Source organism: Amia ocellicauda, chromosome 4 (genome assembly GCF_036373705.1).
Source record: "Amia ocellicauda isolate fAmiCal2 chromosome 4, fAmiCal2.hap1, whole genome shotgun sequence".
In the NCBI taxonomy this organism is placed as follows: domain Eukaryota; kingdom Metazoa; phylum Chordata; class Actinopteri; order Amiiformes; family Amiidae; genus Amia; species Amia ocellicauda.
The window spans coordinates 24,426,869-24,453,052 of record NC_089853.1 but is presented as its reverse complement, the minus strand read 5'-3'; the positions used below and the strand labels follow the sequence as shown (position 1 = coordinate 24,453,052).

At 38.6% G+C, this 26,184-nt stretch overlaps 3 protein-coding genes across 4 annotated transcripts in view; all 3 read left to right on the top strand.

The window, feature by feature from the left end:
* Positions 1-9,256: 9,256 nt before the first annotated feature.
* snrpa1 (small nuclear ribonucleoprotein polypeptide A') lies at positions 9,257-12,517 on the top strand. The gene is made up of 9 exons (XM_066701532.1): positions 9,257-9,445; positions 9,782-9,929; positions 10,300-10,378; positions 10,512-10,558; positions 10,745-10,847; positions 11,212-11,291; positions 11,624-11,699; positions 11,895-11,988; positions 12,188-12,517. The coding sequence occupies exons 1-9, from the start codon at positions 9,364-9,366 to the stop codon at positions 12,373-12,375; spliced, it is 897 nt and encodes a 298-aa protein (XP_066557629.1). The 5' UTR covers positions 9,257-9,363; the 3' UTR covers positions 12,376-12,517.
* A 3,643-nt stretch (positions 12,518-16,160) lies between these two features.
* Positions 16,161-21,114, top strand: selenos (selenoprotein S). Of its 2 annotated transcripts, none has more exons than XM_066701531.1 (6): positions 16,161-16,382; positions 16,797-16,928; positions 17,191-17,297; positions 18,267-18,356; positions 18,450-18,519; positions 19,888-21,114. In XM_066701531.1, the coding sequence occupies exons 1-6, from the start codon at positions 16,301-16,303 to the stop codon at positions 19,965-19,967; spliced, it is 561 nt and encodes a 186-aa protein (XP_066557628.1). In that variant the 5' UTR covers positions 16,161-16,300; the 3' UTR covers positions 19,968-21,114. The 2 variants fall into 2 exon arrangements, with proteins under 2 accessions (XP_066557628.1, XP_066557627.1); XM_066701530.1 differs by having other exon boundaries at positions 16,163-16,382; positions 18,447-18,519.
* A 917-nt stretch (positions 21,115-22,031) lies between these two features.
* The window catches only part of chsy1 (chondroitin sulfate synthase 1), a 50,052-nt gene continuing 45,899 nt past the window's right edge, over positions 22,032-26,184 (top strand). Inside the window, exons 1-2 of the mRNA XM_066701529.1 lie at positions 22,032-22,716; positions 24,339-24,834. Coding sequence (XP_066557626.1) covers positions 22,400-22,716; positions 24,339-24,834 — 813 coding nt within the window. The 5' untranslated portion in view covers positions 22,032-22,399. The remainder of the gene's footprint in view (positions 22,717-24,338; positions 24,835-26,184) is intronic.

Below are 26,184 nucleotides of genomic sequence, written 5' to 3'. Positions count from 1 at the left end.
ATCAAAATCTTGATGTTTAGTGAAATATAGTAGTACAACTTTTTTTTTAAATATGGTAAGAAAATCTGATTGTTATGTAGATAATTAAATGAATGTCTACGATTTTGAGAGGATCTGTACATTACAACTAAACCTAACGCCTGATTAATCATTTTAATAAAATAAATAAAACTGAATGCAATATATTTTTTGCAAGACTAAGTACATCTGTACAAGATAAAAAAGTAAACTCACTTGCCTTTCTTCTTGAAAGTGCACAGTGCTTCTGTGGTGTTGTCCAGTCAGTATGCCATGGACCGCCAGGTAGCTAGATGGTTGTTTCTGCTAACTGGTCGGACAGTTGAGACCATAAGGAATGGTTCCACATAGCACAAGGAACATGTGGTTTAAAGAGAAAACAGATGCTGTGTAACTGAATACATCTCCATTGTCAAAACGCTGCAGACTTTAAACAATACATTCAAACGTACAGCAGAAAACTTCCTGCCATGATAGTTATAACTTTCTGCATACCTTGCCATGTCTTTCTAATCATCATTCAAGACTTCAGAAATCAGGCAGACAAAATAAAATGTGATGGAATGTTGACGTTGGGTTCTAGGCTCTGCTACTGTTGTGGGTTTCTTGGGAGATTATTTCTTCTAGTTATCATTAGTGCAATTAAGTTTAATCAGTATGTTATTGAGATGAATGACCCAGAGCAGGATGATAATGCTACTTAATGCAGAACCACATGACACAGACTTAAACTCCTGAGGCCAGTCCGCCTTTGTTTTTACAGATTTTTTTGGTCTTTACTGGAATTGCTAAGAGAATTGGAACTCTTATGCATTTTGGAGATTGTTACCCTCCCAAAATAACCAGTATAGTGCATTGACAGGGCTCTGCATTTCATCAAACTAGCTGGAAAGCAATCTTGTTCTAGATTTCTTTGTACTGACTTTATGTATGTGTGTGTGTATGTATTCATGTATGTATTTGTGTATTTATTTATTTGCTGAATCATTCATTCAAACTTTCTGCATATTTAGCATTCATTTCAAACACTTTTAATGTATATTTCAAGTCCGCTTGGTTAAGTCAGTGTCTTCATACTTGACTACACTTGCTTTGAAATGTTACATCTTCACTGCTTAGCTAACATCACATCTTATTGTAAGATATAGCATTAAGTCAGTGTTTACGGACAATGACGTTTTGCCATACTGGGCTGATGCTGTATCTCAGTTTTGTGAAGTGATATCAGCTCAGGTTAAATTTAAGATTGCTCCTTAGCACACCTTCTAATACAGTGATTCCTATATCAGGAATATACAAGAAATCTTTATAATACCTTCATTTTTTTTAGGGGAATAGAGACCATTTTTTTCTCTAAGAAGTCATAGCATCATCGCAGCTGACAAAAAATATGTATTATTAGACCTTTTGAACACCTAGACCTGTCAAAGATAACTGTTAATGGTGTTTTCTATTATAGTACTAAAAGTCATCATTGACAGCTGAGGAGATGCTAAAATATGTACTCTGCAGAACTGCTTGCCAATGCACTCCAATTAAGGCCCCTAGAATCACAAGAGGATTTTGACATACGTTTCTTCTTTTATTCTTTAAAAAAATGTCCTTATTCGACACAGTCAGAATACTGTATCTAACACAAGCAGGCACATTTTGTGTTCAGTTTCTAATTTCCTAGAGCTGAATGCTGTATTGCTATAACAGTACTATTTCACTGCATCCTTTTTAAATGGTTTCAGCACCTAACTGTTCCTTACAATATAAAATTATCCAAACAAGCACAGTGTTCATTACTATCAATCAGCTACTAATTACATATTTACTTTCCTTTGATCTTGTGCTTTACTTATTGACATTATTTGTTTCTGCTGAAGGCTATTCTCTTTGATACATTTTTCACGTTTGACTATTTTTGTCATCATTGAGGTTCTGCGCCACCATCTGGTCATACATGGTATTGTCTTTGTTATTTGTATGGCTTTAATGAGTCTTATTTTGTTTATTTTTCTGCAACATCTGATGAGAAGTTGCAAATAGTCAGTTTCAAATACATATTATACCTATCTTGTAGGATACAGGATGCAGTTATCCAAAAGACATTTCAAACATTAAAGTAAAAGAGTGGCAGTATCTGTTTGTCCAATGAGTGAAGCAAACAAGTCCGTTTCATTTAAGGTCAACTAACATCAGTCGTGTATCGACTTTCATAAGTCACAGCAAGGACACTTTTATTTAGTTTTTCCAGAATTATATAGTAGTTCACTAGCTGGGGCTTCAGTAAAAGAATTACCAATAATTTACAAGAAAAACTATCCAGTCTCAATATCTGTGTATTATCCCTAAGGCTAAAAAACAGTAAAAAATAAAACCAGAGATAAAAGTGCTGTCCTGGTATTTCAGCCCTGTCACCATTGCCATGATGATCCTTGATGTATTTTCCAGTGGCACAAGAAACGTGACCCACAGATTCTTTTTTGCAGGGAACCTTTGGTTATACTTCATCTTCAGTGTGACTTACAATTACTTCATAATCCTTTATTGTGACACGGAGAGGAGCTTCTATAGATCTCACATACATCTTTTTCATTCTGATAACGGGTAATGGAATTTCCCTGCATGCACTGGAGTGGGACATCAATCTTAAAAGTGATACAAATAACAGACCTATTCCTTCATAACATACATCCGGTGTCTATTTTAAGATAGAGTGTCTGTATTATGAGCTGCTGGTAAACATACAGCAGCAGGGCCGGGATCTCTGGAGTCCGATGCTTAGGTTTGTATAAGCTTAGAAGAGAAGCACTTGATACTCATGAATTAAGTCTGCTTAATGTAGGATTGGTTCAAATGTCCTGAGCCAGATTGAGACAATATCATGGTCTATCCTGAAACAGGCAGGTGCCATAACAGTGCTGTTAAATGCATTTGAAAATGATGTCTGAGCCATTATACAGATAGTGTGTTCAATGTGTTGTATTGCATAAAAGGGAACAAAGACCCTGGCCAAGCCTTTCCAAAATGCCATCTGAAAGTAGTTACTCTTCACGTTTATAAGAAATTATTTCATAAGCCTATTATCATCTTGAGAAGCATGCGTCTCTATCTATCTATCTAGGTTTAATATCTGCTTTGACACACTGAACAGTGAACCAGGGGGAAACCAGTTTCTAATTCCTGAACTACGGGGAAGGATTAAGGTATTACCTCCTATCGACATTTCTAGATTTTTCCTTGGTGAGGTATAGCCATAAAATATTTTTTCCCTGGGTGACATCATCTGAAAACCTGTTGGACCATCCTGGTATCACAGCCATTGTTTGTACATTCACATTTATGAAGGCTGAAGTACACTGGAATTGAATAGCATAACTAAAACACTTTTTCAATTGGGATGAATCAAGCTGACACTGTCACTTGTCAGCCTTAAGAAAAAGCTAAACTTGAAACCAGCATCATTGTCTCCTTGGATTCTACAGCAAAGGAGTGAAAGCTAATCTATATTAATCGACCAGCAATAGAGCACTGTGTGTGAATGAATAATGGATCTGTCACGTATAACCTGTCAGCTGTTCGCAAACAAATTCTTACACAGTCTCATCCTGTTGGAATTTCAACTTTTGGAAGGCTGTGCAACATTAACCCATTATTAATCTTAAAAATCCCGCTGTCTACAGCTAATGTTTCTCGGCATATTGACAGGTTATTTGATTTTCTTAACAGATGGAATATCCTTCGGCAAGGACAGCGAGTCACCCTCATTAATATAGTGTTTGGGGCATTTCTGGTGAAAGGAAGTAGTCGGATGAAGACGGTACAGTCGTAGTGCACTTGAGACTGCGTTAGGGGGCTGACGATCGGTACTCTAATGCTTTCCGGTGATGCTATGTAAGATCATTATCGCTGATTTGAAGCCATAATTATACAATTTGTGATGAAGTTAAGGTATTAAATTAGGGTTACCTTCTTGTCTGAGCTGGATTACCTTTCCCTTGAGTTAACTGAATCAGGTGTATTTGTGTTGCCTTGAAATGTTGGTGTTGGCTAGGGTTGTGGTCAAGGGGCAAGTCATAATGATGTAATAGAATGGGTTATGCTGAAAAGTCTTTCTTCTAATATTGTACTGCAATACAATTGCACAATTCAGTATAAAGATTAACAATATTAGTATTGAATTGTATTGTATTGTATTTATTTATTGTTATTATTAATACCGCACAGTGTATTACAGTACAACGTATTAGGGAGCCGTTGATAAGTTTCTCAATGGTAACAGACTAGACAGTAGTAATTACTTCTATTTGAAAATAATATTCATGTATAGCAAGCATTTTCTGAAATTTGAAACAACTAACTATAATTTGGATGCATTTTGGCTGTTTCCTACAAAGCTTTTTTGTCTCCTATGGCACTTTTTTGGCTTCCATATTAATATTTTGGTCACATATCATACTTTTTAGTCCTGTATGGCATTATTTAAATGCATATGATAATTTTTGGTAGCGTATGACCTTTTTTGTTTGCTTATGGTACACTTATGCTCATGTATGATTTTATCCTTGTGTGAAATGAAGATTTGGGTATGTAAAAAAAAAAAAAATAGAAAATGGAATATCAAGGATTAGATGGAGGAAAGATGAGGTGTGTTTTATTGGTGGATTCAGATGGATTTTACAATGGAGATCAGGTTATATATACATTGCTTTTTTCAAATTAAGCTGTTTTTAATATACAAATAAGTTGACTGCTGGAATTTGCAATGCAATTGGTCAGATCATTTTAAGGTAGCCTAGAATTAGAAAGCAGATGATGGGTAAGTGTAATTATTATTCCTTTAAAATATATATATAGTCTTGGCTGACGTTTGAGTTTCAGTCTTTCACCCCAAAACAAGAGAGGTCCACACTCCTGCTCCCACTGTTAGCCCCCAGTCAAACCTCGATAAAATGCTGAAGGGAGAGAGTGAGAGGGAAATTGCTGTGCTGAATGTAAAGTCTGTGCCCAGGGCAGGAAAAGAATCACACCTGTCTGGTGGAATTAGCTCTTCTCATCTCTGCTGTGCATCTATCAAAGCTCAAGGTTATCTTAACAGTGTAGCTATCACATACAAGCAGCTTAAATAACTTAACTGTTTCACAAATAGTGAAAACACCTCTGTTCAGACCTGGGTTGACAGCTGAAGAATAAAGTAAACCAGCAAAGCTGTTCCCACAACATAAAGACATTTCAGGTCACTTCCTTTAGCAGGTACACTTGAAAGTGCAAAACAATAAAATCATTATTCCCAGTGCATGTGAGTATTACTATGATTATCTGTCAGTGAAGAAGGAGGAAAGAGGGATTTTATTTTAAAGCAAATTGTGTGTTTGAGTGTGTTTTTTGTGCCTTCATTTGCAAGCTATTAGCCTCATCCTCAGGGAAAAGGACTGTTTTATACACAAAATAACAAAACAATTAAGCAGAAAAAAACTTTTTTTTTTTTTATACCAACACTGGTATACCAACACAACATTGGTGCTCTATTAATGAAAATTTAGGATCAGAACAGAATCTAACCTTATTCAGATCTGGAAATTGACGACTAGACTGTACTTTATTGATGGCAGTCTGTCTCTCCTCCGCACAGGGAAACTGACAAAGTCTTTGACAGGATGTCAGCCCACTGTCACTTCCCACGCTTCACTCCTGCCCCAGGGGGCACTGCTCAGTGTTGCTCCTTGCACCTGTAATGGAGCAGCAGACATCCTACTTGGCAAGAAAGCAAATCTCATTACAAGTAAACAGCAGAAAAAAAAAACCTATTACTGTTAGAAAATAAGAACAGGCATTGCTCTAGTGAGTTTAAATTGCTTTACGAAATCCCTTCTGAACTCAAGGGAAAAAAGAAGATATTTCATTATCTCAAAAACAAGGATTACAACTCATAAATAATAATCAGCAAAATATCATTGCAATTGACCCTCTTAAATTTGATTTTGCAGTGTATGTGTCATGGTAGTGTGTCCAGCTAAGACATTTTGTTGTGCGATGTTGTAGTTGTCTTTAGGTTACGGCATGAGAAAAATGTTGTAGTCACGTGTTACCATAACCACTTGGTGTCATTAATTTCCTCTGATTGTTGCACAGTAACATTGCATGTTTGTTTCTTCTTCTTTTATTTTTATTTTTTTACAAACGTTAGGTCCTTATGTTGCTTATCTTTCGTATGAGATCAAGGAAGCAAAATTTTAATTACGAACAAACCACTGACAGTCCTAAAAACACCCTAAGGAGATGCAAGAAAAGGACATTTGGTACATCACTTCTGTTACACTTTCAGTTGAAACGAAACTCTTGAAAATATATATTACAGTCCATGGAGGCATGCAATGTCAGGATGTTAGTACTATTAAGATCCCAAAGACTGCAAAATAATAATAGTAAAAAAAAAAACTTGACATCAAAAGAGAATCAACTGAGCCTAATTCACTTGTGAAATAAAAAGCTATGAATTCCCTGCCATGATTTTCAAGTCTGAAAATAAATAAATAAATAAATAAATAAATAAAACCCATTGGGATTTTCAGAAAAAAATGAAAAGTGAAAAAGATCACATTCCATGCACAGAAGCAACACTTTCCTGGCAGTTCTGCAGCTGCACTTCCTGTGAATACTAACCAGAAATGTTGGCTGGGTCTTAATTTATGTACTTTATCGGCATATTCCAATTTGATTTTTTAAGGTACCCTTTGCTTTAGACCATTTGTCTCAGTATATTGTCCTTCATAATGCACTTTAAGAAAAACACATTAAGAGATCATATAAATATGTTTCTGGCAGCATAGGTGAGACAGTTTATTGTCATTTAAATGTACTGCATGAAACCGGCTGGAATGCACTGCAACGTTTGAGCATGTAATCATGAATATGAATGCAACACCATTATATAAGGCCTTCACGTTAGAACAGTAATTAATCATTATGAATAACTGCTGAATATTTTTTCTCACATAAATGAAGTACCTTCAATTCTTGGACCTGAGCAAAAAGTGCTCATGCACAATGATGTTAACCTTGTAGCTCATGGTGTTCTTTGAAGGTTTTGTAATAGTTTTAGAAATGCTGCTGCTGCCACAGATTGATCAACCTGAATATGATGGCATGTTACTTATAAATAAAAAAACAATCAAAACAATTTTCAACCCAGTTGCCTTCACAGAGTAGAAGAGAATGAGCCTTTTTAAAAAGTTCCTTGATTTGTGGAATTCACAGCCTGACTTGTGCCATTTCTCATTATTACCATTTTTTTGCTGTTATATCATTGGCGGGGACAGGCCTGGTCTTCGTTGTTTTGTAGAACCCAGTGTATATTTCTCAGAATGATGTCAGGAAAGCAGCTTGGCTCCGACTGCAGGACAAAATGAATGCAGATGCAGAAAATTATAAACCCAGACTGGTGAGACAGCGCTGTGCTTTTAACCGTCCCTCCCCTCTCTATCCATGCTATCTTGCCAACATAATGGTTTATTAAAAACATTAGTGGATCATTAAAGCCTGCATTTTACTATTCATATTACAAGCAGTGGGACAAATGCCCCATTGTTCTATTGAAGCAAAATCCTTTTTATTTTTCTTCTTATTATTAATAAACCTTACTACCAAATAATGGGCAGGTGTAGACAGAATCAAAACTGCACTCTGTTGTAAATTGTAAGATTGAGCACAGTGGTATTAAATTAATTATTTCAAATAAAGTCAATTATTCGAATATGTGCTTTTCTGTGCATTTTGGCCTGGAACTAGACCCAGCTTTGTAATTTGATTGGTTCTCAAAGTTCTACCAGCAATAATTAAAGGTCCTCGATTATCAACTTCACCAACCTCCCTCAGTGTTATACTAATGAAACCATTGGGAACAAGGATAAGGATGAGTGAAAGTTTGTGATTTTTAATATTTATGAACATGGACAAGAAAAGTTAATTTATTAAGTCTGTTAGCAGATTTGTTCATCAAAAGAAAAGGCTTCCACTTGAAGAAATGCATTAATGTAAGCTGGAATTCTCTGAGGGACGAGAAACAAAGCATGGCTTCGTATAACCACCTAGTGGGATGAAAGTGCTGTCATTTCTTCATTTATAGCCAGAGACAGGTAAGCGCGCTGCACCTCTGAGGAAAAAAACGAAGAAGTCTCTGAGGTCAGATGTTAAGAGATGTTAAGTACAGCACATCCACTCAAATCTTCACTGCCATCTCAGGAGACAAGCAGAGTTTCACAAGACATTATACAGACACCACACTTCATCTCTTCATATTCATAAGGATAATTGCATTTAATACATAGTTCCTAAAGCTAAATATTTATCATGTTATAACCCTGACTGTTCATTCTAATATAATCCTCTCTCAGACTTAACCATATCTTTAACCCTAAGATTAACCCTGAGCCCAGCCAAGGCCCTGTTAGCTTATCCTGAGCTTATAGCATAACCTCAGTAGAAAGCAGCCATGGACCCAAGAGTAAATACTCATCTGACCTGGTTCAATCATCTGAGTTACTTTGATAGACTTATCTAAATAGCAGATTTCTTTATTGTTGACCATCCAATAGTCATCTCTTTTGGACAAGTATTTATATATTTTAAAGACTACAGCTTGCTGGCTGATTACAGTCATGAAGGCTTTATCAAGTATGTGTCTTTTGTGGTGCAAGTCTGATCAAACCTGGCACACTGTAAAAGCCTGAAGACAGTGAGGCCTCTGGGAGTTCAGAATCTAATGTTATATACTGTGCATATCCTTTCAGATCTGTGTCCTTCATGAAAAAAAAATGGTAATGAAAATGGTTAGCTAAGAGCAAGGTTGTCCAGGAGGTTATTTCTCTATCATTCCTATCGGGAGCTATACAATCCATCTCAGTCCTTCATCAAACATATGTCTGTCTTGCATTTTATGACAAACTCTGTTAATAAAATCATCTTTATAAAGGGAATTTAATGTAACTTCCTTTGATGAGAGTATGGCCTTTGCAAACTCAAATTATTACATTTAATTGTAAGATCTGCATATTCTGAAACAACAGATAATGATATTGACCGAAATTAACATTAGTTGTATTTAGGTATGTTTTATGAAATTGATTAAACTGTTCTTGTTATTTCTCGCTGCATTAAATTTCGAGTACTCCTTGCCGCTAGGTGGGGGTATAACATTTCCCGCCCTCTAGAGTCCCCCTCCTCTGGTGGCAGTAAAAGTCTTGTTACCAGTGCATGCCGGGAAATAAATACAGTTCGGAACGGCAGCGTGTGGGAGACGCGTTTGGATGTACATTGGAAGATTCATTCATTATATAAAATCATCTTAAAATTGTAGTTATGGTGAAGTTGTCAGCAGAACTAATCGAGCAAGCGGCTCAGTACACAAACCCAGTGCGAGACAGGGAACTGGATCTTCGGGGTGAGTGCGTGCAAAATGAGGATTACATATAGGCCTTAAATTATGCCCGTGGTCAGTATTTTAATGGTTTTTTTTTCCCCCAGCAAAATATTTATTTTACTGGTTAATTTGCTATTTTACATTTACTGAAACAAAATGAATAGAATATGGTTTAAAATTTTAGTCCGGAGTTTGTTGGTAAATGTCCGCTTAAATATGTATTCGTTGGGAATATACGCGGCCGGTAATGTATTCGTTGGAAGCTCGTAAGAAATGGTTACAGTATATTGCAAGTATAGGAAGTGTCTGAACAGTGTTGATAATCTGTTCTGCTTTTTTGTATGAATTTAACTTCAGGTTACAAAATCCCCGTTCTTGAGAATTTGGGAGCCACTTTGGACCAGTTCGACACCATCGACTTTTCTGACAATGAAATCCGGAAATTGGACGGCTTTCCTTTGCTCAAGAGACTGAAAACACTGCTGATGAACAACAACAGAATATGGTGGGTGCTCCTAATGTATGAAATATACACACACACGCCCACACTGCATGTATAGCTAATCGTAGTACACTGTTACTACCCAATGTTTGGGATCAAAGCTTATTTTAATAATTAGTTGTGCATTTCAGAGTGTACAGCTCTGCTCCTTATTAAATTGCTCAAACTTTCAGTCCATTTGTATGTTTTCATATATATACTGCAACATACACACTCTCTGCTCAATGGGTTGTGTTGGACAAAAATGTGTTACTGTTAGCAGATGATGGTTTGCTAGATTTTATTTGATGAAAGCTGAGATCGCTTGTTGCTTGTGTTTCAGTGTGTAAGTGATTGTAATGTGACTCATGCTCTGTAATCTTGTGTTTTGTAGCCGGATAGGTGAAAACCTTGAACAATCTCTACCACACTTGACGGAACTGGTTCTCACAAATAATAATATCCAGGAGCTGGTATGCAGTTTTTGTTCTATAATTTTCATTTGTTTGCCATTCTGAAGTAAACCCTTTCTTTTTAAATGTTTGCATTGTCCTCTTTACTGTATGGTTTCTGTAATATGTTTGTTTTTGTGTTTTTCTTTTTTAGGGGGAGTTGGATCCACTTGCATCAATAAAGACCTTAACCTTGCTGAGGTAGCATATATTTTCATTGTCAATGTAAACTAGTCCTTGTGGAAACGTTAAATTTACTCAATCTGGATTTTTTAGTGTATGTGTAAATATTAAAATGTATGGGTGAACATTGTTTTTAAAACTAAGCTGTTAATATGTACTTGTAAAATACATTTAAAATATTCAGTTGTGTTTGAATCTTTTCAGCCTGTTAAGGAATCCTGTAACCAACAAGAAACATTACAGGCTTTATGTCATCAACAAGGTCCCACAGATACGAGTGCTCGACTTCCAGAAGGTCAAACTGAAGGTAAACTCTAACCTTTCTGGGGACAGGTGTGCCCCATCTAAATGCAACGCTTTATATTATTCATATTGGCTCCAGAAGCATCTGCCGTTCAAGATCCTCTAAATCATTACCCTATAAAGTAAATTGATAACAGTTTTGCATTATGAAAAACATCTATTGTCAGCTAAATGGTGGATGGTAGATTCACAGGGTTATAATACAAATTAGATGCTGCAATTCTCACTTTAGAGATTTATTTGTCATCAGAATTCTACTCATTTGGAAAATCTGTTATGAAACGGAAATGAAATGCGACTCTGTCTTCATGGACCTCTTTCAAAAGTCTTGTAACTCTTTACAATAACCGTATGCTGTATCACCGTAGGAGCGTCAAGAGGCGGAGAAAATGTTCAAAGGCAAACGAGGTGCTCAGCTTGCAAAGGATATTGCCAAGAGAACAAAAACGTAAGATGAAAGTACTTGATCTAGCACTGACCTTCAGAAACACAGGGACCTGGCCTGTGGCTATAGAGCTGCTGAATGCCTTCCAAAATTCTCTATTTTAATAGTTTAAGTTACGCTCATCCTGTAAGATGGCGTTGTTGGAATCTGAACATTGGCGTGATAGAAAGGTTTGTTGTTTCTGAGGAGAGCTGTTTCAAGGAATTCCCTACTGTATCAGTTTATTGACAAAGATGAGATACTACACTGATGTCATTTCTACTTGGTGCTAAAGGCTTCGAGAAGCTATGAGGTGGGAGCAGTGTGTGTGGTGTGACACCGTGCATCTGTTTCAGGTTCACTCCTGGTGCAGCACTGCAAGCTGAGAAGAAGAAGACCGGGCCTTCAGCAGCAGATGTTGAAGCTATTAAGGTAATCATGATTTATTTTTCTCCCTTAAGTATTTTATGGCCCAAATTTGGTTCCTTTTTGTGTTGTACGTAGCAATTATCAGTTTTTTGTATGGTTTACCTTTTCCCGTTTTATGCTAAATGATGGTGTTCTAATGACTGGCAAATGCTCAAATGTTCTGAATTTTTTTTGTAAATCACGGTGTCATATTTTCAGAATGCCATCGCAAATGCCACCTCATTGGCTGAAGTGGAGAGGTTGAAAGGACTGCTCCAGTCTGGACACATCCCTGGCAGAGACAAGAAGCAAGGTAATTGGTATAAAGACGTCCTATGGAGTAATGCTGGTTATTGCTATCGACCAGATTTGGATAACTCAGAGTAGTTACACGTGTTTCAGTGCCATTTGTGTACATTTTGTTTTATCATCCTGTGTCACATCTGTTTTCAAAGCACAAGAATTAAACTTCTTGTTTCTGTGAAGGTGTCCTAATGTATGTGTTGTTTCAGGTCCTCCTGGTGTGGAGGAGGAGGAAGAAGAGGAAGAATGGGAGGAGGAGAAGCCGCAGCAGGGGGAAGGGGAGCAGGAGCAAGAGGGAGAGCAGGAGGAGAAGGAGGAAGAGGAGGCAGCAGACGAGGAAATGGAGGCGGAAGGGCAGGAAGAAATGGAAGAAGACATTGCAGTGAATGGATCGTAGTTATTTTTGTTAGGAATAGACTGGCAAAAGCAGAGTAACTAGTTGTCATTGTTCACTCTTTATTGTGGATAGTTCTTGTTTTTGAGACTTGTCAAATGTTATACTGTATAATAATTTTGAATACATTAAACTTTTTTTTATACATTTGTTGTATATTTCTACCAAGATCATGAAGGAGATGGTGAGTAATAATGCAAAGGATATTACATTCTCTCCTTTTCAATAAACAAAAGTTACAAAGATGGGGCTAACCTGTAAAAGTTTTTTCACAATGACTTATCTTTAAAAATATTTTAAATCTGTGGTAATTGATCAGTTATGATTCAAGAGGATTGTCAGTCTTCACTTGTGTCGACTGAGCTTTGAATCTTACACTACCAAGGATTCAGCGATAAACTTTTTAAAAGGTTTGTGTTTGAGGCTGTATACTAGTTTGTGTATCTCTGGGTTTGTGCAGGTACAAGTGTATTTACTGTGTGGATTATGGAGACTAGCATGGGTAAGTGATATTTTCTTGTCAATCTGTTTGTATAGCGCCCTTTGCAGGGGAGCCACAGTGCTTTACAGATTGGTAAACATGCAATGAATGTACAGCAAATACATAAAAATAGAATAAAGTAAAAAGTGATCTAAAATAATGTAAATTTAAATAAACCATTAGGCATGGAGGAGAGAAAAACAAAAAACTATGGATGGCATGTAGGAGAAAATAAATCTCGGGGGGTCCACGGCTTAAGGTCCAGGCCTAATGGTTGCCTCCCCTCCAGGCAGTATAGTTGTTACAGCAGCAAGGAGATCGGAAGGTTCTTAATCGGTACTGCTGGCTGTGGTCTTCCCTCTGGTGGGGGCCTCTGGCCGGACTTCGGGGGTGGCTCGTCAGACCTTGGGGTGTGGGTGCCTCTGGGTTTGGGTTGTGCCTCGTCGGGCTTGCCTCATCGGACCCTCGGAGGGGGCTGTTGCTAGAAGACGACAAAAAGACAGTTGTGCTCAGATACTGGTCATGCAGGACATCTCCAAAAACAATTGTGCATTGCATGTCCATGGCACACTGGTGACACTGTGCTAGAAAAACACCCTAAACAGATGAGTCTTCAGGCGTGATTTAAAGACTAAGACGGGGCATCTCTTGGAAGATCGTTTCACAGTTTCGGGGCCCTATAACTAAATGTTCTACCACCTGCAGTTTTCTTGTGCATTTTAGGGACCACTAAGAAACCGGCTCCCTGGGATTTCAACAGCCGACTTGGAGTGTATTCAATAAGGAGATCTTATAAGTAGGGAGGTGCCAGTCCCTTAATTGCCTTAAATGCTAATAAGAGAACGTTAAAGTCTATCCTGTAGTGTACGGGCAGCCAGTGAAGAGAAGCTAATACTGGAGTGATGTGATCATGTTTTTTTGTTTTGTTTTAGTTAGTCCAAAATGCTGCTGCAAGAATTCTAACTGAAGTGCAGAAATAGCTCTGTTTGTGCTGCCTGACAGAATGGCATTACAGTAATCCAATCAAATGCGTGTATCAATTTCTCAGTGTCATGTAATGAGAGGAATTGTCTCAGTCTAGCAATGTTTCTAAGCTGGAGGAAGGAAGATCGACAATCTGAATGTGTGATTCAAAGGATAGATTAAGGTCACAGATGACACCCAGGTTCCATGCCATCTCCTTAGCGGTGGAATTAAAATTATCATTACTCAGTTTTTTCAGTGTATGATGAAACCATAGATTTTTGTCCCCTAAAATTAGGACTTCTGTTTTTATCAGAATTAAGCATAAGAAATGTGTCATCCATGTTTAAATCTCGGACAGACAGCAGATTAGTGTTTCTGTTTCTATGTCTATGTCTATGTCTATGGTATTGTTAGGATTTACTGACAAATTGTGTGTCATCTGCGTAACTGTGAAAGTTAATATTATGGCGTCGATTGATATCACCTAAAGGGAGCATGTACAATGAAAAAGTATAGGTCCGAGGACTGAGCCTTGTGGTACTCTGAGCTTAACCTCAGTTACGTTTGAGTGGTTTTCATTAATCTACATATTGGAGTCTGTTTGACAGATAAGATTTAAACCATGATAAAACCATGATTGTGAGACAGGCCAACAAGGTTTTCTAAGCGGTGTATCAAGATTTGGTGGTCAATTGTGTCAGAAACCGTGCTTAAGTCTAGTAAAATAATAAGTTGGAGGACTGAAACACGTTGTTTAATACTTTTAACAGGGCTGTTTCTGTACTGTGGCCAGAGCGGAAGCCTGATTGATTTTTTTTTTCATAAAGATGATTATCAGTTAAGAAAGCTTGCAATTGGTTTGCAACTACTTTCTCTAGAACCTTAGAAAGGTTGAGCTGTGGCAAAGGGTCTAAGTGAGCTTGTTAAACCAGGGGGAGTGTTTCGTTGGTTTAATTAATCTTGTCCTTAATAAAGCTACTGTATCTAAAGCTGTGCTTATTGTATTGTTGAAATTATTTAATAATTAATCTACCGATCCTGTTTTGATAAAGCTAGCATTAGGCAACAGAGTAGTACATTTACGAATCGCACTAGGATTTAGGCAATGAGTTTCTATGTTCCTCTCCTGTGTGTCTGTTGCTACTCCAAGCAGCTCAAATGTAATAAGGCAGTGGTCAGAAATTGTCTGGTTCTGGGGTGATATTATTAGGTTGTGAATCTCTACCCCATGGTAATAACTAGATCTAGTGTGTGATTGTGACTATGTGTGGGTCCTGACACATGCTGGAGCCCATCTCTTCTGTATAAGCCAGGCCTTTCCTAAAATTGTTCACAAAAACGACATTATTTGATGCACACCAGCTTGTCAACCAGCTATTTAGAAAGGACAGCCTCATCTCCTCTGTGTAATGTTAGTAGAGGGCCAGAGAAGTATATTCTGAAACATTTTTTTAAATCTCTGATTGTCTGTGTATAATATCGTTTGTACCACAGTAGAAACTTTACTGCTGGCAGATCCGTCTAATTTGTCTAATGTCAGAGACTCTGACACCAGGAAGGCATTTTACTTCCACTGCTAAAACTGACGTTATGGAACCAATTCAATCTTTTACATTTTTACACTGGAAACGAGTGCTTCAGTAAGGCAATATACACATTACTCCACCTTTTAATCTTTTAATGGCATTGCAAAGCTTTCTCATTTTGCATTCTCTATTCATTATATATTTAGGCTGACCACACACTTCAAGAAACGCGGACATAACAGGACAGGGTTTACAGTCTGCATACAGTGACATAAATCAGTGCCTGAGAGTACCGTTTTTTAGGAATTAATTTTTGCTAGAGCCTCAAAATGTCCGATATTTTATTGGACTTGACCACCCTGCTGATTCACACCAAGGAGAGGTATGAACAGATGTGACACCGACAAGTTTCTTTTCGCAGCTTTACATATAAAATACCTAGACATGATGGGGTTAAATAAGAGTCAATTATCTAAGCTTTGAAATCCATTTTTTTATTTTTTAACTAAATCCCCAAGTCGTTGAGTGGGACTGCAAATTAACGGTTACGGTGCATTCAGGTGCTGGGTTAATTCTCACCCATGACAGCTCCTGAAGTCTCACTAATGCAAACTATACACAGGCAGAATCAGCCTATTATAGGTCAGATGTCTGCAGTCATGCTCGGATCTGCTCTGCTCCACCAATGGGATCGCTGAAATTCTGTAGGTCTGCGCAGAAGTGCGGAAATCTGCGCTACACTAGCGGGCCCTGTATGTCTATGGGGCGTTACGTCACGTCCTTCCCGGATCCAGTGTCGCTGCTCGGCTTCTCCACGTCACCGCTTTCTGTGATTGGTTGAGCTGTGGCGTTGTGTGAAATAAGAAGGAACTAGATCATAAGCATGGCGGAAATAGTGGAAGAAAAATAAGAGCCGTTTTGTTTACCAAGTGTTGTGTCGGTGGAAATCGTGAAAATGGAAGCCGACGGTGACGCTACAGAAATCAAAACCGAGACCACCCTCGAAAACCAGGACTTGGGTTTTCTGCAGCAAAGCGGTAAGTTATGAAAACGGCGATATCTTGTGGAAGATACCGAGGCAGGACTTATCTGTTATTAGAAATATGTGTCGTGTTTTTGTGTAAACTGACAACGTGAAGCTCAGTTATCGATCTCGTCACGCCTGTTTTATGAAGAAACTCCAGCAATATCAGGAGGCCCTGCTCATCAGTGTCAGGATATATCTGACCAAGTTCAACAACATCCACAAACCATAGATGTATCCCTTAATTCAGTAGTACCAAACGAGTAGGCTATGTTTGTATGTAGTTTAGCGCTTTCTGATACCAGCAATAAACCTTTAAACACAACCATTTTGTTTTTGCAAAGGAATTAAATATTGACTGGCCTTAACTACCTATGTATGTATGCATGTATCTTAACTGTACATTTCCCCCTCTGTGTCTCCGCAGTGGGAGTTGTGGTTGCAGACTATGGCTGGTACCTGCTGTTTGGCTGCATTGCTGTGTATCTCCTGATCCAGCAGCTGAGTAAGAGGCGAGCAGGGCAGGCGCAGAATGGCTCGGCGGCCGGCAGTGTTCCTGGTCAGTCTTCCAGGACATGTATATACCAATATTAAAAAAGGTGGTTCAATAATACTTTACTGGGAGAGTAAGTAAGTATTGACACCACCCTGATGTTTAGATGCATTGCAATACAACAACAACAAAGCATTTTCCCCCCTATTCACCCTTATTGGCTGCAAAAGTGGCAGTAGACCCTCCCTCCTTAATTATACCAAGGTAGTCTAACCCCATGGCAAAAATATGACTAAGGACCTCTACTGCAACTCTGTATCCCCCCCAGATGCTTCTTCTGTGGTGAAACGACAAGAAGCACTGGAAGCTGCTCGCATTAGGATGCAGGAGGAGCTGGATGCTAAAGCTGCACAATACAGAGAGAAACAGAAGCAAGCAAGTACCATACTGTGTTGCATTAAGTCACACTCGATCACAATGCTTATTTAATGATGCATGTACCTACATTTCAGAAGAATTGAACTCCAAGAGAGTTGCTATCAATCATGTTGGTGTGTGATCCTGAAAACTGACCACTTTACACAGGGGTGTTTCTGGCCAATCTGGCACCCTAGACGAGATCTCTAAAAAAAAAAAAAAAAATCAACCCCAGCCCCCCCCTTCCCAAAGAAATACTGGCTTAAGGGGAAATAATATTTTAAATGTAATAATATAAACGCATAAGAAATACAAGAAGTATGTGATGTATGGCTGTTTTCAGCGGAATCTCAGCTACACAGGTCAAAAAACCCCATGGCTTTATCTCAAATCGTTTAAAAGATATTAAATATTATGTAAGTTATGCCCGATTTTTAAGGTTCCACTTCCACCCTTTGCCCACTGCCTGAGCACATGTTGTGTATTTACTGCTACTCTAGTTCAGGTTTAGCTAGTTAGTTAGCTTCGCTATTTAGCGTGCTACATTTCAAATAGCTAAAACCAGAGACAGACATGCTTTTAAAAATGTCCATAAAAAAACATACCACTACTTTATTTTTTCTTCCTCATCTTTCTTCTTTCAGTATTGTGTCCCCGATGGCTTTCAATCTTTTCATGAGAACAGCAGTCAGAGTGGCAGTCAGAAAATGTTCAAAGAATAAACTGTCAACTGTCGCGCACTCGACTCCCCCACCGTCCACACCTGGCCCTGTTCTCCCTCACCACCATCTCTCCAGTCTTTTTATGATGAATCCAACTGTTGAAATTTGTCAACAGCCCCCCCCCCTGTGAAAATGTTTAGGGAAAACAATGTTTTTATAATACTTAAAAGCCCAATCAGTGCCTCCCCTGCAGGTGGCGCCCTAGTTCAAACTAGATCAGAGGCCCAACAATGAACGCCTGGCTGTTTTGGGTGTTTGTTTTTAGGTTGAAGAGGAGAAAAGAAGGCAGAAGATTGAGATGTGGGAGAGCATGAAGGAGGGGAAGAGCTACAAGGGGAACCCAAAGCATTTATATGTGAGCGGTGTCTTCAACCAGTGTTTGTCAATACCTTACTGTAAGCCAAGGAGCTGTTTTCAAACTTATTGTTTTGTATATATTGTACAGCAGAACACCGAGGAAGCCAGCTCGTCAACGGTCATCAAACCCAAGACAGAGAAAAAGAGTCTCCGAAGCAGCGGTGTGTATGAAGCATTTTTTTTTTTTTTTTTGTGCAAGGAGGGTTGAATGAGGCTTATGCTATTGCAGGCCCTGGAATGCTTTTATTTGTTATCCTTCATCAGTAGGAAGTTTAACAATTCTATCTAGATTATAACCACAACATTGTACAGTATCTGTACACTTACTAGCTAAAACATCTGTTTTATAAAATAAATACAACCAAAGATTACATTTTTGTCATGTGTGACTACTTGTGATGTACAGTGAGGGAAAAAAGTATTTGATCCCCTGCTGATTTTGTACATTTGCCCACTGAAAAAGAAATGATCAGTCTATAATTTTAATGGTAGGTGTATTTTAACAGTGAGAGACAGAATAACAACAACAAAAAAACAACAGAAAAACGCATTTCAAAAAAGTGATTTGCATGTTAATGAGGGAAATAAGTATTTGACTCCTTCGACTTAGTACTTGGTGGCAAAACCCTTGTTGGCAATCACAGAGGTCAGACATTTCTTGTAGTTGGCCACCAGGTTTGCACACATCTCAGGAGGGATTTTGTCCCACTCCTCTTTGCAGATCCTCTCCCAAGTCATTAAGGTTTCGAGGCTGACGTTTGGCAACTCGAACCTTCAGCTCCCTCCACAGATTTTCTATGGGATTAAGGTCTGGAGACTGGCTAGGCCACTCCAGGACCTTAATGTGCTTCTTCTTGAGCCACTTCTTTGTTGCCTTGGCTGTGTGTTTTGGGTCATTGTCATGCTGGAATACCCATCCACGACCCATTTTCAATGCCCTGGCTGAGGGAAGGAGGTTCTCACCCAAGATTTGACGGTACATGGCCCCGTTCATCGTCCCTTTGATGCGGTGCAGTTGTCCTGTCCCCTTAGTAGAAAAACACCCCCAAAGCATAATGTTTCCACCTCCATGTTTGACGGTGGGGATGGTGTTCTTGGGGTCATTCCTCCTCCTCCAAACACGGCGAGTTGATGCCAAAGAGCTCGATTTTGGTCTCATCTGACCACAACACTTTCACCTGGGAGCCAGAAATCTTGCTGATTGATAGGGGATCAAATACTTATTTCCCTCATTAACATGCAAATCAATTTATAACTTTTTTGAAATGCGTTTTTCCGGATTTTTGTTGTTGTTATTCTGTCTCTCACTGTTAAAATACACCTACCATTAAAATTATAGACTGATCATTTCTTTGTCAGTGGGCAAACGTACAAAATCAGCAGGGGATCAAATACTTTTTTACCTCACTGTATTGTTGGCACCCATGTCCAGACATTGAAACATCCCATTTGTTAGCACAGGTCTGGAGCAGACTAATTCAGTGTGGGTGTTTGTTGCATAGTCACTCACAGCTCACATTATGTTTCAGGTTTCAATCCTTTGACTGGAGAGGGTGGGGGCAGCTGCGCATGGAGACCAGGCAGAAGAGGGCCCTCTGCCGGGGGATGAGGTTAAGCCAGGTCAGGGTGACACCGTTGTGGTGACCTCTGACCTGTTCATAGAGCATGCACAGATCTACTGAATATTGCTGTCCGTACTCATGAAATCTCTAAAGGAGCTGTTCAACAATTGTTTTACTCGATGAGTCTTCACTTTTCCATAATAGGTAGAATACCCAATGATTTTATTACAATTTTGTTTTCATAGGAGAAAAGGCTTTCTCTTGCCTCGTCTTTCTATGGATTTATGGGTAACATTGGGTATTAATAATTTTAAAGCTTTACACCTGCAACAATATACAGGATTTTGATATCTGCAGTTTGTTCCAAAAAAGTTAACGCAACCAATGCTAATAATGAAATGTCACCCAACTGCATAGGATTTGAATTTTCTCATTTCGGTATGTGATTGGACCTTTGGATGGAACAGGCCTACTGATCTCCTGAGATTGACAGCATTTTATGAAGTCATCCTTGTAAATGGCAAAGCTGCCAAAGGGGGTGACTGATGTGTTTCAGAAGAATGTGTATGTTCTGTGGTTTTTGTTTGGTTTCTTTCTTTGTTATATTAAGGTTAACAGACTAGTGTAACAGATCTTGGACTAATTTGCTATACTTACCCAGCTAGTAGAATTTGACATTGAATCACCTGACAGCCGCTCAGTGTCTGAATGATGCACAGACTGCTTCCTCTTTGAAGTTTACTACAGTCTGCAGTGGCCTAGAAAATCACATTTTTGCTATTTTATAGTTAAACTGTTGTTTGGAAACACTCTTTTGTCTTCCACTTAAATATTTAGATCATTTTTTTGGGGGGGATGGGGATAGTAAGGGTACAGTTGTTGTTTTCCACATTAAACAATCAATCCAGTTATATTTGCCCATAATTTGGGTAGGGTTAAAATAATTTCAAAACTATATTCTTAATGGGAATGTGCTTGTGAACCTTATATAGATATTACCAGATCTGTAGCCTAAATAAAATAGGTTTATTTAAAAACATGAGGTTTTTTACGTATAAATGTAAACTATTTTGTAGACATAAAAGGCTTGAAATTTGTATTATCCAAGAGCTGTTTTCATGCCGTTCAATATTGTACAAGGGCACCATAATTCCATGCAATATCTGTTAATAAAAATAAATTCTGGCATATAAATGTCCTGCTTTGTCTTGATTTGTTTATATATTCTTAATTTGGAACAATTAAGGTTGTAATTGACAATCTTTGTCTAGTTATTACTTATTTAATCTATATATAAAATCTATTTTAGATGTCTGAAAAATAACTAGTAATAACTAGAATTTTAATTATCTGAAGATACTTTGTCTGCATGTGGCAGTACTTTAAGTATGACATTGCTGTATATGTATTTTTATGATCGTATGCTTATTAATGTGTTGCTTTAAATGTTAGTGGTATTTAGTGTAAGTTTCTTGTTACAAGGGACACTTTGTATAGATTTAATTATGTGTTTCTGGTGTCCACTTGAGGGCGGCAGAGTGTAAGGAATAACTTCGTGAATTGACTTGATCCATACAGCAGTTGCCAGGATTACAGCAGCTTGTGTTAAAGAAAAATCATATGGAATAGAAAAGATTAATAGTTTTCATCCCTTAATTTTTTGCCAATAGATTTTCAATACTATTTGAAATTCTAAAAAAATATATAGTTTTATTTCTATACCTTTCATGTCACCCATGATTCTAATGATGTGTTTTTCGTATTTGCCCTGGAATTTGTCTTGTTTCTGTATCTTGTAACTTCATGCAGAATTTAAACTACTGTGTGCGCCCGAATACATTCAAAACACAGTAGATTATGTTTTACTTTTTTATCAGAACAACTTTCTATTTTGATCACTGGTTGATAATGTAGACATTTGTAGCCAAAAAAGGAGAACGCAAAATATGCTCTAAATGTAGCTAATCTGGTATTTGGACACGAGGGATGTCTTGGTCATCATTGCCTTGAAAAGGAAGAAGAAGAAGAAAAAATCTTCAAGACACTGGTTACGCGTATCTTCACTCTTTAACCAATCAGTCTTCGGTACGGAAGCCCGCTGAGGTCAAACTGCGCAGGTTAAGCCGCGTTGGTTTAAGACGTCTGGGCAGTCGCACAATGGCGAGATAGAGGCGAGGATGGAGGAGCGTCCCCTTAGAGCAAAGAAGACATTAAATAATGAGCCCTTGACGGGAAACCGCAGAGTGCTTCATGATCTGAGGCATAACATGAAGAGGACGGTTTGAGATAAGAGCGAGGTCTCGGCAGGCAGACGGCTGTTTTGCGACGTGTGCAGCGGTACCGGGAACACATCTAAGGGCTGCTTTTTAACATGAGATCCGAGCCTTCTGGAGCTGCTACAGTGTTGCCAGTGAGATCGCTGTAACAGACGCGGCTGTGTGCGGGCGGAGCGGCCGGGTGGTGACTGTGTATGTAGGGCATGGCAGCAGGTCGGAGCCGCCGAGCCTGGTGCAGCGTGCTTGTGGGACTGGTGGTCGGGTTCGCCCTGGCTTCCAGACTGATCTTGCCCAGGGCCACGGAGCTGAAGAGAGCGGGGCAGAAGCGCAATGAAAGCCCGGGTGGCTGCAGCCTTCAACGGGGGCTGAAGAGGGACCACCGAGGCGTGCTGGCGTGGGGACCCCAGGATAGCGGGTCAGGGGCGACTCTGAAGCCGGTGCCGAGGTCCAACAATTTCCTTTTCGTTGGCGTGATGACCGCACAGAAGTATCTGGACAACCGAGCTGTGGCGGCTCACAGGTATGTCTCTCGCCGTTACCCAGGTCCTGGACGTGCATTTGCAAAATATATCTTATGACAGAAACCAGGTTTATCTGCATTCTTTGCTCTGTTGTTGAACTGCAACAGTAGCCGGCTATAGTATTGATTTCTTGTACTCACTTCAAGATTCAACATATACATTTGTATTTATTTATTCTTTACACGTCATATAGACCTATATATTTATAATCTTTTATTTTAGACCTCGATTTCATATTAAAACATTAAGGAGGGAAAATAGAAACAGATACAGCTCCATGCTTTGTAAGCCATATCAAACACAGTTCTTTATATGCTTTTAAATACAATTCTGATACTAATGAGTTTATACATATTTGCTTAAAGAAACATGAATACAACTATAGAGTAACTATTCTGTTGATCTTTAAAGATGCTGGGTGCACCCCACAGCAGAGCTTTTCTGTATGGGTTAGCTAAAGTCTTTAATGACAGTGTTTTGGCTTTAATTGTATTGACAATACATAAAACATACATGTAATACAAATATTAACTTTAAAATATATCCAGTAAAACACAATTTATGCGCGTTATATTGTAATATTTACAGTAATGGCATCTACCCAGCGCTTAATACGAAGAGCCTAATTATAGAAATTGTTAGCATATTTAATGTTAACCTCAAAATCTTATACTCAGACGTCATCAAAAGCAATGCAATGATACAGTTGAAATTTGAATAATGAATCCTCACAGAACTGATGGAAACATAATTTTAAAATAATGCAGTCATGTGGGACCTCAATTTCAAAGAGGGGGGAGAAGTTCCACATCTGTAAAGCCATTCTGGAAAACTGGTTATTGTTTTATATTAAATCAAGAAATCAGTCAATTGCTGCTGAGAATTTATTTTTTATCAAATCAGTTGTCTCTTCCTTTTCAAGTACAATAATTGGTCTGATTTTATTACATTTAGAAATAAAATCAAATTGAGGACATTACATTGTGTTTTGCGTAATGGTTTACCACACAAGTAAAAATGGAGTTCTTGTTCCTTGTTCATTTCAAGAGCTCCCTGCTTGTCATCAGAAGTTTTACACCTCCAAACTGAGCCTTCTTTCTCATCGGTAGCTTTACTTATCAGAGAGAAGACTAAAGCTATCTCGGCACCTATTTTAACCACAGAAAATGAAAAAAAAAAAGCTCATTAGTTGAGCCTTGTGTTTTGAAAACGCTAAAGGTACATTTTAAATCTTGGTGAGCAGGTGAAGTGACAGCAGCAGCGCTTTGCTCGGGCAGTAGGGCTCTGTCTTACCGGCTCAGGATTCCTGTCATTGTGCAAGAAAAAGTATTGCAAAGGTGGTGCTGGCAGTGGGGGAAAAATACAAACACTCCTTAAGTAATTATCATGCCTGTACATCAAATTAAAGAGAGATCTTAAAATCTTTTAAAATAGCAAGTGATTCCTCCATCTGTTTTGAGTGGACATTACTCGGATGTTTAGTTTTTTTTCCATCCCATGTCCTGAAATAGAAGAGAAATGACCAGAATCGCTAACACCTTTAAAATAATCAGTCCTATACTTTAGCACCTTCATTCATCCATTCATATGTGCGTGTTTTTGTGGGTTTTCATTTTTAAAGGACTTGGGCACAGACTGTACCGGGCAAGGTGATGTTCTTCTCCAGCGAGGGCTCGGACACATCCATCCCCATCCCCGTGGTGCCGCTGAAGAACGTGGACGACTCCTACCCTCCCCAAAAGAAGTCCTTCATGATGCTGAAGTACATGCACGACCACTACCTCGACCAGTACGAGTGGTTCATGAGGGCCGACGATGACGTCTACATCAAGAGTGAGCGGCTGGAGAGCTTCCTGCGCAGCTTGAACAGCAGTGAGCCCATCTACCTGGGCCAGACCGGCATGGGCGCTAGGGACGAGCTTGGCAAGTTGGCCCTGGAGCCCGGGGAGAACTTTTGCATGGGTGGCCCTGGGGTCATCATGAGCCGAGAGGTGCTGCGCCGGATGGCACCTCACATCCGGGAGTGCCTGCAGGAGATGTACACCACACACGAGGACGTGGAGGTGGGCCGCTGCGTGCGCAGGTTTGCTGGGGTGCCCTGCGTCTGGTCCTATGAGGTAAGAAGCAAAGATGGAAAACAAATAATAAGGAAATATGTTTTAAGGAAGTATATTCTTCCCACTAGTCCAGGATCATTATCTCTCTGTCTCTCTTTAATTTTAATATCTTTAACCTTTAAGGGAGATTACCTAGCAGTAGCAGTCCTATTTGTAGTGTCAGTCATCCTGCATTATGCCAAACAATAATTAAATCTATGAAAGATGATATCCTCAAGTAGTCTGTAATTTGATTAGCAGTTTCATAATATTGGGACTGGTTGTTCTTAACTGGGATAGTGATTGGAGTCTGGTATTTGCCTAATTCATTTCTGAATTTGAACAGTAATTTTAATGTTTATTTATTATGAAAATCACGGGAAGGGGTGCAGGGGGAATTGGTCAGCAAGCCATGTAGATTAACATCTCTCCATTTAGACTCCATGGTTGTCAGAATACCTTAATTGAAATCTCACAAACTGAAATTTCCCAACCAGAATAACTGGTCTCATGCCCACAGCCTTTACCTCAGGACACTTCAGCTTTGTGGCATGCTGGCGATTTTGAGAAGTGCAACACGAGCCAATATGCCATTTGTTGGGCCTTATGAAATCCGTTTCATTATTTTGAATTTGCGGATTTATCTTTCCCCTGATTTCCCTTTTTTTGCATTTGATACACTGACCATAACAAAGAAGCTAGAAAGGCATGAAAATATAACCACAACAAAAGAAAACTGTTCTAAACAGCTTTGATCAAAGTCCTTTTGGAAAAAAGTGTGGTACAAGTTGAGGCAGCCCTTTTTTCACACTTAAAATAACTTTCTTGTATGGTTTCTTGAATAGAGGAGAAAAAGTAATTTTTTTTTGTGTGTTTCCTCTTATTGCACAAATACTGTGATATTTCAGTGTCATTTAAAAAAAAAAAAAAAATATATATATATATATATATATATATATATATATACACACACACATATATTACTTGTTCAAAGCTTTAAATGGTTGAAATATTTGGTTAGATCTTTAACGCATTTTAGTTTTTGTAAGGGTAGTGCTCTTGTCACTAAAAGATCTCCAGTACAATCCAGTGAAAGGAGTTAATGTTAATGAAACAACTGCATTGTAAAGGTTTAACTGCAGTTATTATATTAAAGGGTACCAAAAAGGACTGCAAAATAAACTGAATTTCCTTCATGTTTTATCCTTTGCTGTATGTATGACATCGAACACATTCTGGGCCTGTTTAGTTGTCCTTCTGTTTGAAAGGAGGGTATATGTGTTCAGTCTGCATCTCCAGGTATTCACATCAGGTACCTTGGCTGCAGACACCTTCCAAAGTACTGAGTCATTATTCACTGTGGGAAAAAAG